The 12,113-nt window shown below is 36.4% G+C and overlaps 1 protein-coding gene across 1 annotated transcript in view; it reads right to left on the bottom strand.

Annotated features, from left to right (window-relative positions):
• Positions 1-12,113, bottom strand: part of LOC115276244 (zinc finger protein 782-like) — a 60,053-nt gene that overhangs the window by 6,569 nt on the left and 41,371 nt on the right. Inside the window, exon 4 of the mRNA XM_029920174.1 lies at positions 2,640-2,735. Coding sequence (XP_029776034.1) covers positions 2,640-2,735 — 96 coding nt within the window. The remainder of the gene's footprint in view (positions 1-2,639; positions 2,736-12,113) is intronic.

Raw genomic sequence — 12,113 nt, 5'->3', positions numbered from 1 at the left:
ATGTATTAAATACTGCATGCTTTGCCCAAGCTAAGATGAAACCACATCATAAATCAATAAGCATTTTGCATTTTCTTTATCTACTCAAAGTCATGCCTACTGCACCTCTGAACATTTCATTAAATCCAATGATACAGCAAACGCTCCCAAAATAGCTTGTATTGCAGTTTCACTTAACAGTATATAAGATGCTGTCAACACAGATTTTAAGAGGAATTTTAACTTTTCTCATATTGTTTGCAATTTACAGTGTTACTGAACAACAGTATCTCTACTTTGTGCAGTTTACTGATTAAAATACTTGTATATTTTCTCAATGTTCCAAGGTCATTTAAAAGCAGATTTATTTTTTGTTTTCAGAATAGAGTTTTGAAAGACACTTAATAGACTCTAGACCAGAGGTTGGCAAACTTTCTCTGTAAAAGGCCAGAGAATAAATGTTTCAGGCTTTGCTGGTCATGTAGTCTCTGTTGCAATTATAGTTGACTCTTGAACAACATGGGGATTAGGGACACCAACTCCCACCCCCACCTTCTGACATAGTTGAAAATTTGCATTACAACTTTTGACTCACCAAAAACTTAATTATTAATAGCTTGCTGTTGACCAGAAGCCACACCAATAACATGAAGTCGATTAACACATTTTATATGTCACATTATTATGCCCTGTATTCTTTCTTAAATACTGTATATTCATACAATAAAGTTACTTATAGAAGGGAAAATGTTAAGAAAATAGTAAGAAAGGGTAAATACATTTATAGTGCTGTACTATATTTATTGAACAAAAAATCCACATAGAAGGGAACCTGTGCAGTTCAAACCCATGTTACTCAACTCTGCAGTGTGAATGCATAAACAAATGGATATGGCTCTGTTATAATAAATGTGCAGCAGGCAGGAACTGATCTAGGGATAGTTTCCCGAGCACTATTCTAGAGTCCACTGGGTCTGGTATGAAATCAGAAGGACATATTAAAGTCTACTGTATCTAATGTATACCTATTTCTTCTTATAACTTTTGCTGTTCCTTCTGAATTTATAAGTCTTGATAATCTATTTGGTGCACTAACATTCAAAACTTTCACATATCCTTTAAAAACGGTTTTGTTTAGCTTTATCAAACTGTCCTTTTCCTTATCTGTTTTAGACATGGTCTTATTTTACATTTTTGGCTAATTCATGACTGTATTTCAAACTTTGTATATTACTTTTTAGGCATATCTCTGATACAATCTGATAGCATGTTATCTGAATAGGTGAATTTAATTCATTTACACATTAGTTGATATGGCAGATAGGTTTACCTTACTATATATTATACAGTGTATTTGCAGAGGTTTTGTGTAGAACACTAACACAGCAGGCCTGAGACTGTTAACCTTAGAACTTGCAAGAGCTCTCATCTTTTATCGACTTGCAAGATTAGTCCTTGGCTGGCATCTGGGAACTTAGATTTTGAAACGGTCCCTACGAACCTAGTCTCTAAAGAACTTTCCAGGCAGACATTTCACATCTGTTGCCACATTCATTGCTGGGGTGTTGGAAGCTTGCATCTGGTTTCCTCTGGACTTTGTCCCTGTTCTCTTTGCTAATTTTGCTTTGTATCAATTATTTTACTTTATAAATCTTAGCTATGAGTATGATGATGTGCTAAGAGAATCAGTAAATGTGGTTGGTTGTCTTGTGGACTCATATTTTTTTTTAATGGAAGTATCGTTGTCACATGGTTTTATTGGGGACTCTTTATATAGCTTTGTAAGAAAATTTTCTTTGCTCAAACATGTTTAACTTATAATTATTAGTAAGGCTGCACTTTGCTCCAGGAATTATCCTTTCTAATTACATAATAATTTCCTAATAATTTATTTATTTAGGTGGCTTCTAGTAATTCATTATTATATAATGATAAAATTATGGTCCCTTGGGCGCCTGGTGGCTCAGTTGGTTAAATGTCCGACTTTGGCTCAGGTCATGATTTCATGTTACATGGGTTCAAGCCCCATGTTGTGCTGACAGCTTAGAGCCTGAAGCCTGCTTTGGATTCTGTGTCTCCCTCCCTCTCTGCCCCTCCCCTACTCATTCTCTCTCTTCTCTCAAAAATAAATAAACATGAAAAAATTTGAAAAAAATTATGGTTCCTGGGGCACCTGGGTGGTTCAGTCAGCGAAGCACCGGGTTTCCCCTCAGGTCATGATCTCGTGGTCCTTGATTCAAGCTCCTCATTGGGCTCTGTGCTGTCTCCCTCTCTCTGCCCCTCCCCCGCTCACAGTTGGTCTCTCAAAATAAACAAACATTTTAAAAAATAATTATCATTCCTTTCTCTTTTCTGATCTGCTGACTCTCAAGTTTAGTTGTTTTATTAACTTTAGTTTTTATCTTTTTACTGTTAAATACACAGAATTCATTACTTTTCAGCTTCAAATGAGATACTTAACTCTCATCTTTTATCGATGAGAATATCAATATGCTTATAATCCATTCCTTGTGTTAGCTGGCTCCTCCCACATTTTATTAGATCTATTTTTTTTAATAATTTCAAATGTAAAAGTCTGTAACACGTTTCAAGCTGCTCACTAGCTCATCACTTTGGATCTAATTTTCTTGGGTGCCTTCTGCCAGTATCGGATAACTCACCTGGGGAGGTTTTTCTTAGAAATTCTTTCGTTAATAACCATGGATCTTCTCCTTGCTCCAATGTGAAGATCAGTTCTGGTTTTGTAAAGCAGTACCCTGTAAATGGGAAAAAATTTAGCACTTGAGTTGCCTGCACAGGTTCCAGTGTTTCAGAATGTGAAGGAAGGTATAGTTTCAAAAGCGGCATATTCAGGGTGTTCACAACAACTTTTGTGAGGGGGAAGTGATAACAAAAAACATTTTTTAAGGCTCAACAAGGATCAATCTTAAAATCCCGAATAACAAGCCTAAATAATGTTAAATGTTAAAATGGTCGATGTCTGTGTTTCAAATGAGATTTCAGAAAGGTTTCCCAAACTTACCAGAACAGAGGGAAAGGAGCTGATTTGCCCTTCCATAGTGAATCTAAAAAAGCATACAAATCATATAAGACAGTTTTTAGACTTCAAACACCAGGCCATCTGGTGGAATACTTGACAAGAGGAAAACAAATGAGGTGAGTCCTATAATCGTCACATATCAATGCAAAATGAACAAACATTTTAAAAAATTTTCAAGAGGGACACCTAGGTCAGTTGAGCATCCAACTTCAGTTCAGTTCATGACTTTGAGCCCCACACTGGGCTCCCTGCTGTCAGCATGGAGCCTAGTCAGATCCTCTGTCCCCTTCTCTCTGCCCCTCCCTTGCTTGCACTCTCTCTCAAAAATAAAATATAACCTTAAAAATTTTTTTTAAGAGGAAGGAAGAATTGTATTTGAGCCCAAGTTAGGACAACTGCCAATGATACACAAGGAAGACAGCCCTCCAGGGTTGGTGCAAGATTATATGTGTTGTTTACATAGAGTCACAAAAGCATCAAGAGGAAGGACATTCCAGAAAGCTACAGACTTTATCTTATGTTTTTATTATGTACAAGGCTGTATGACTTTAATCTTATAGGAACCAGGGAGTTTTTGTTTTGGTTTTCTTATTTTTATGTTTGGAATGTTTGTTTGTTTTTACTTGAAGCAGATGTACAATGTACGCTTGGGGCAGAAATAGAACCCATGCTTGAGGTTTTGCCAAGTCATTTTTACCTTGGTAAATGTTATTGCATAGCTTCCCTGGGAACCCAGGAAAAGGGCCCAAAATTGAAAATTTCCTTTATCACACAGCTTACTGCCCAGAAGAGTTTATATCCCACAGAACAAAAAGAACCAAAATTTGCCTGGCTGACTCAGGAAGTTGAAGTGACATAACTGAATTTTAAGAAATCCATGACAACTAGAATTATTAAGGATGAAATAGCAGAAAAGAAAAACCTATACTGATATACAGTCTTAGAGATTTGCAGAAGAGTCTCCAAAGTCTCCTAACTTGTGCAAGTATGCAAGAGAAATGCTTAAGGTTGGAGAAAGACCAGTGTATAAGAGTAGACTGAAAAAAATCATCAAAGCATACACAAATGTAGGAAGTTTCTGCTGCCACCAGGCAGGGTAGGAAAATCTCCTACTTCATGGCCAATTGGGAAGAATACCAGAAAATTGTCTGTTGCTTAAAAGAGGGACCAATTAGTCCTAAAGTGAGCTCTGAATCTAATGTAAAAGAGCTTAAAGACTTGAAATGATCAAATTAATTCCAAGTAACAACTATATACCGGAAAACGCGTCAAAAGATTTAAAGTAATACAACAAAACTAGCAGCTAACAATATAAAATTTACAATACAAAGAGCCCAATAAAAAATTACAGGTTATGTACTGAAGTAAGGATAGACAATTCTTATTGAGGAGAACATCAATCAGTAGCAACAGAGTAAGAAATGACACATAATAAAATAATCAAGGCCATTTAAAACTGCAAATATACACCTTATGTTCAAGAAGAGAAAGAAAAACATGAACATGATGAGAACAAAAGGGAACTTACTTCAATGCTTTCAAACTAAAATCCTAAGTATAAAAAATATCTGAAATGAGAAAACCAACCAAACAAGCAATAAGAAAACACTAAATGGCATTAAAAAGAGGAAAGATACCATATAAGGAATGATAAATAACCTAATGCATACTTTAAGGCAGAGCAAAAACAAACAAACCAAAAATCAAACAAAAACAGCAAAACTATGAAAGAAGAAACCCACAGTGAATAAAGACTGCAAAATAATAAACAGAATTAGTTATCTGTGACCTGTGTGAGGATATCAAGTAGTTTAACCCAGGTACAATAAACATTTCAGAAGAAAAAAAGAAAGATAAAAAACATTTGAAGAATTAATGGGCAAATGTTCAAATTTTGATAATGTGTACAAACCCTTAGATCCAAAAAACTAAATGAATTAAGGAGCAGAAAGATGAAGCAATCCACACCAAGATACACTATAATCAAACTGCTAATAAAATCTTTTAAAAATATATAATTAACATAGTATTATATTAGTTTCACGTGTACAATATAATGATTCACCAGTTCTATATATTACTCACTGCTTAACAAGATAAATTTACTCTGGATCCCCTTTGTCAATTTCATCCATCCCCCTACCAACCTCCCCTCTGGCAACTACCAGTTTGTTCTCTATATTTAAGAGTCCACTCTTTTTGTTTGGACCTTTTTTTGTTTGTTTGTTCTTTGTTTTGTTTCTTAAATCATATAGTATTTGTCTTTCTCTGACTGACTTATTTCACGTAATATTATACTCTCTAGGTCCATCCATGTTATTGCAAATATTTCATTCCATGAAAAGAAAATCTTAAGTAGACAGAAAAAGGCATAATAAGTATAGAGAAACAAAGGAAAAAAGAATGCCTACTGCTTGTCAGAAATTATATAGCCAAAGACAATGAGGTGACAGTTTTAAAGTACTGAAGGAAAAAAGTCAGACTTTAATTCTATATTTAGCAAATATAAGACATTTTCAGATAAAGGCTGAATTTATTATCAACTGACATACATTACAGGAGAAGTTAAAAGAAATTCTCAGATTGAAGAAAAATGCAATCAGGTAGAAATCTGGATTTATACACAAATTCAGAACACCATAACCTGGAACCATGATGATATATATAAAATATACTTTTCTCATTTTCAGAACTTTTTTAAAAAAATGGTAAATTATCTTTTGAAATAACAACAGCACGCTAAAAGGATTAATATATGTGTTATACATATGTACGTATATGTAAAATGTACAATGTCAATAGCATAAAAAGTGGAAGGTAAAAAATGGAAAACCACAAAATTCTCATAAATAAAGTGAATAAATTATTTGAAGTATATTGTGGTAAGTTACAGATGTATACTATAAGTGCTAAAGCAAAAGCAACCACATATCCACAGAAGAGAGGCACAGCTAACAAACCACTAATTTAGATGTAATGAAATCATTCAAAATATACAATTAATCCAGAAAAGCAGCAAAAGCAGAAAAATGAAACAAAATTGCAAAAATAGTTAGCAAATAGCCATGATACATTTAATGTTAGACATAAATGGTCTAATCATTACAATTAAAGGCAGAAATGAACAGATATGATATAAAAGCCAGACCCAAATATATGAGGTCTACAAGAAATTCACATTAGTGACACATATAAATTATAAGTAAAAAGAACAAATTAAGTAAAAGGAACAAAGTAAAATAAATTATAAGTAAAAGGAACAACAAAGGATGAAATTTATTTGCAAACATAATAAGAAGAAAGTCTTTTCCACAGACTTGGCAGGCAAGAAGTGAATGGCAGAATATATTCAATGTGCTGAATTGGAAAAATATGCATAAGAATTCTTTATCCAGCAAGGCTGGCATTCAAAATAGAAGGAGAGATAAAGAGTTCCTCAGACAAAAACTAAAGGAGTTTATGACCACTAAACCAGCTTTGCAAGAAATTTTAAGGGGGACTCTTTGAGTGGAGAAAAAAACAAAATAAAACATAATAAACCAAAAGCAACAAAGGATCAAGAACATCACCAGAAACACCAACTGTACAGGCAACACAATGGCACTAAATTACTATCTTTCAATAATCACTCCAAAGGTAAATGGACTAAATGCTCCAATCAAAAGACATAGGGTATTAGAATGGATAAGAAAACAAGACCCATCTATACATTGCCTACAATTGTGAGACTCATTTTAGATCTAAAGATACCTGCAGATTCAAAGTAAGGGGATGCAGAAGTATCTATCATGCTAAAGGATGTCAGAAGAAAGCCAGAGTAGCCATACTTTGTGGGAAGCAGCAGCACAGGAGGAGTGACCGGTCGAACTATAGCTCCTTAGAGGGAAGTTCCCCTTCTTGTCAAGGGGAAGCACCCTCCCACAAGTAGAGCAACAGCTCTCGGGACTCTTCCATGCACCCTGCACACGTGCCCCTGATGTGGTTAAATGACCTTTAAAAATAAGGGTCTACCACAATTCCTCCTCCTTATCCCTTGAGAGTTCTCATCCCTCCGTGAGGTCATAGGGAAGTATGCTTTAGCAAGCAGGGTCACAAGGGGGACAGTCTGGAAAATAAGGAACTTGGCCTATTTTTATGCTTTGCTTATTCGACAGTAGCTCCTGTGGTTATTGCATAAAAGCTACAAAACTACTAATAAAGAATGACACTTTTGGTGCAATGGCTCTGAGTGTCCCTCCCGTCCCCTGACTTTCTGTCTCCTCTTTCTTCCTCATTCCCTTGCCTCGGGTCTCTTTTCAGATTGTCGTGGCGGGTCACGACAATACTTATATCAGACACACTAGATATTAAAACAAGACTGTAACAAGAGATGAAGAGGAGCATTATATCATAATTAAGAGGTTTATCTACCAAGAACATCTAACAATTGTAAATATTTATGCCTCCTGCTTGGAAGAACCCAAATATATGAATAAATTAATCACAACCATAAAGAAACTCATTGATAATAATACCGTAATAGTGAGGACTTCAACACCCCACATATAGCAATGGACAGATCATCTAAGCACAAAACCAATAAGGAAACAATGTCATTGATGACAGACTGGACCACATGGACTTGACAGATAAATTCAGAACATTCCATCCTAAAGCAGCATGATACACATTCCTCTTGAGTCACATGGAACATTCTCCAGAATAGATCACATACTGGGTCCATAAATCAGCCCTCAACAAGTACAAACGATTGCTATCACACCATGCATATTTTCAGACCACACCACTTGTTTTTTCAACAAGAAAAAATTTGGAAAGACCACTAATTCTTAGAGAATAAAGAACATCATTAAAGAATGAATGGGCTAACCAAGAAATTAAAGAGGAAATTAAAAAGTACATGGAAGCCAATGAAAATGAAAACACAACAGTCCAAAACCCAGCAAAGGCAGTCATAAGAGGGAAGTATATAGCAATAGAGGCCTTCCTAATGAAGAAAGAAATGGCTCAAATACACAACCTAAGCTTACACCTAAAGGAGCTGGAAAAAGAACAGCAAATAAAACCCCAAAACAGCAGCAGAAGGGAAATAATAAAGATTAGGGCAGAGATCAATGATATTGAAAACAACAACAGTACAACAAATCAACAAAACTAGGAGCTGGCTCTTTGAAAGAATTAACAAAATTGATAACCCCTAGCCAGATTTATAAAAAGAAAAATGAAAGGACCCAAGTAAATAAAATGAATGAAAGAGGAGAGATAACAAACAACACCACAGAAGTACAAACAATAAGAGAGTATTATGAGCAATTATATGCCAACAAATTGGGCAATCTGGAAGAAATGGACAAATTCCTACAAATATACAAACTACCAAAACTGAAACAGGAAGAAATAAAAAACTTGAACAGATCTAGGGTACCTGGGTGGGTCAGTTTGTTGAGTGTCCAACTTCAGTTTAGGTCATGATCTCACTGTTTGTGAGTTTGAGCCACACATCAAGCTCGCTATGCTCAACATGTCAGTGCCCACTTCAGATCCTCTGTCCCCCTCTCTCTCTGCCCATCCCCTGCTTCTGTTCTCTCTCAGAAACTAAATAAAAAAACATAAAAAAAAAAATTTGAACAGACCTATAACTATTAAAGAAATTGAATCAGTAATAAAAAAAAAAATCTCCAAACAAACAAGAGTCCTGGGCCAGATGATTATCCAGGGGAATTCTACCAAACTTAATTTATTTTTAAAAGTTTATCATTTTTGAGCTTTACAGTGTAGTTTTATTTTTTTATATAGTTTATTACCAAGTTGGTTTCCATATAACAGCCAGAGCTATTCCCCACAAGTGCCCCTCTCTAGATCATCACCCCCTTTCCCATTCCCCCCACTTTATGCCCTCAGTTTGTGTTAAGTATTCAAAAGTTCCTCATGATTTACCTCACTCCCTCTCCCCAACACTTTCCCCCACCCCTTTCCCATTCCCATGGTCTCCTATTAGGTTTCTCCTGTTAGACATATGACTGACAACATATGGTATCTGTCCTTCTCTGCCTGACTTATTTCGCTTAGCATGACTCCCTCTAGATCCATCCAATTTGCTACAAATGGACAGATTTCATTTTTCTCATTGCCATGTAGTATTCCATTGTATGTATGTATATATATATATATATATACACCACATCTTGATCCATTTATCAGGTGATGGACATTTAGGCTCTTTCCATGTTTTGGCTATTGTTGACAATGCTGCTATGAACATTGGGGGTACATGTGCCCCTATGCATCAGCAATTCTGTATCCCTTGGGTAAATCCCTAGGAGTGCTATTGCTGGGTCATAAGGGAGTTCTATGGATAGTTTTTTGAGGAACCTCCACACTGTTTTCCAGATCGGCTGCACCAGTTTACATTCCTACCAATGGTGTAGGAGGGTGCCCATTTCTCCACATCCTCGCCAGCATCTATATAGTCTCCTGATTTGTTCATTTTACCCACTCTGACTGGAGTGAGGTGGTATCTCAGTGTGGTTTTGATTTGTATTTCCCTGATGATGAGTGACACTGAGCATCTTTCATATTGTCTGTTGGCCATCTGGATGTCCTCTTTGGAGAAGTGTCTATTCATGTCTTCTGCCCATTTCGTCACTGGATTGTTTGTTTTTTGGGTGTGGAGTTTGGTGAGTTCCTTGTAGATTTTGGATACTAGTCCTTTTTCCGATATGCCATTTCCCACTATCTTTTCCCATTCTGTCGGTTGCCTATTAGTTTTTTTTTTCCTTTGCAGTGCAGAAGCTTTTTATCTTGATGAAGTCCCAATAGTTCATTTTTATTCTTCAATCCTTGCCTTTGGGGATGTGTCGAGTAGGAAATTGCTGTGATTGAGGCCAAGGAGGCTATTTCCTGCTTTCTCCTCTAGGGTTTTGATAGTTTCCTGTCTCACATTCAGGTCCTTAATCCATTTTGAATTTATTTTTGTGTATTGTGTAAGAAAGTGGTCTAGTTTCATTCTTCTGCATGTTGCTGTCCAGTTCTCCCAGCACCACTTGTTAAAGAGGCTGTCTTTTTTCCATTGGATACTCTTTCCTGGTTTGTCAATAATTAATTGGCCATACACTTGTGGGTCCACTTCTGGGCTATTCTATTCCATTGGTCTATGTGTCTGTTTTTGTGCCAATACCATACTGTCTTGATGATGACAGCTTTGTAGTAGAGGCTGAAGTCTGGGATTGTGATGCCTCCTGTTTTGGTTTTCTTCTTCAATATTACTTTGGCTATTTGGGTTTTTTTGTGGTTCCATACAAATATTAGGATAGCTTGTTCTAGCCTTGAGAAGAATGCTGGTGCAATTTGGATTGGGAATGCATTGAATATGTAAATTGCTGTGGGTAATAATGACATTTTCACAATGTTTATTCTTCCGATCCATGAGCATGGGATGTTTTTCCATTTCTTTGTGTCTTCTTCAATTTCTTTCATAAGCTTTCTATAGCTTTCATCATACAGATCTTTTACATCATTGGTTAGATTTATTCCTAGGTATTTTATGGTTTTTCGTACAATTGTGAATGGGATCAGTTTCTTGATTTCTCTTTCCACTGCTTCATTATTGGTGTATAGGAATGCAACCAATTTCTGTACATTGATTTTGTACCTGCGACTTTACTGAATTCATGGATCAGTTTTAGAAGGCTTCTGGTGGAGTTGATAGGGTTTTCCATGTAGAGTATCATGTCATCTGTGAAAAGTGAAAGTTTGACTTCTTTGCCAATTTTGATGCCTTTTATTTCCTTTTGTTGTCTGATTGCTGATGCTAGGATTTCCAGCACTATGCTAAACAACAGTGGTGAGAGTGGACATCCCTGTCGTGTTCCTTTTTTTTTTTTTTTGAGTATCAATCATCTTTTATTGGAGGTTAATTCTGAATTAGGCTATGAAAGGATTCAAAGGTGACGGTCAGGAATGCTGAATGTGCCTCCACACTGGGCCCTCTTCAGTGGTACTTGTGTAGCCACTCATGTTTGAGTTCCTTGTAACACCGACAGTAGTTTCACTGCCAGCACCATAGAAATCCCAGTGACACTCCCTTTCTTCACATTCACATACTTATTGTAGTACCGGTAGTAACCTCTTTGAAATGCACCAGCAATGCCTCTAGGGGTGAAATCCGGCCATCAGTATCCAGCCTGGCAGCTCTCCTAGCTTCACATCCATGAGCTTCTTCTCCTTCACTGGTCAGGTGACGCCATCTTGGAGTCCTGGGTCCCGTCATGTTCCTGATCTCAGGGAGAAAGCTCTCCGTTTTTCCCCTCTGAGGATGGTATTAGCTGTGGGCTTTTCATAAACTGCTTTAATAATGTTTATGTTCCTTATATCCCAACTTCCTCAAGGGTTTTTATTAAGAAGGGATGTTGTATTTTGTCAAATACTTTTTCTGCATCTATCAGCAGGATCACATGGTTTTTATCTTTTCTTTTGTTAATGTGACTTATCACATTGATGGATTCGTGAATATTGAACCAGGCCTGTAACCCACGAATGAATCCCACTTGACCATGATGAATAATTCTTTTTACGTGCTGTTGAATTCAACTGCTAGTATCTTGTTGACTATTTTTGCATCTGCATTGATTAAAGGATATTGGCCTGTAGTTCTCTTTTTTTGTTGGGTCTCTGTCTGGTTGGGGAATCAAAGTGATACTTGCTTCGTGGAATGAGTCCAGAAGTCTTCCTTCTATTTTTCTTTTTGGAATAACTTAAGAAGGGTGTTAGCTCTGCTTTAAACCTGGTAAAATTCCCCTGGGAATCCATCTGGCCCTGGGCTTTAATTCATTGGGAGATTTTTGATAACTGATTCGGTTTCTTCACTGGTTATGGGTCTGTTCAGATTTTCTATCTCCTCCCGTTTTAATTTTGGTAGTGTGTATGAGTTTAGGAATTTGTCCATTTCTTCTAGATTGTCCAGTTTGTTGGCATATAATTTTCATAGTAATCTCTGATGATTGCTTGTATTTCTGGGGGATCAGTTGTAATAAATCCATTTTCATTCATGATTTTGTCTATTTGGGTGTTCTCTCTTTTCTTACTGAGGGGCCTA

The sequence above is a fragment of the Suricata suricatta genome, chromosome 13 (assembly GCF_006229205.1).
Source record: "Suricata suricatta isolate VVHF042 chromosome 13, meerkat_22Aug2017_6uvM2_HiC, whole genome shotgun sequence".
NCBI classification, from domain to species: Eukaryota; Metazoa; Chordata; class Mammalia; order Carnivora; family Herpestidae; genus Suricata; species Suricata suricatta.
This window is presented reverse-complemented; position numbering and strand designations above follow the sequence as displayed.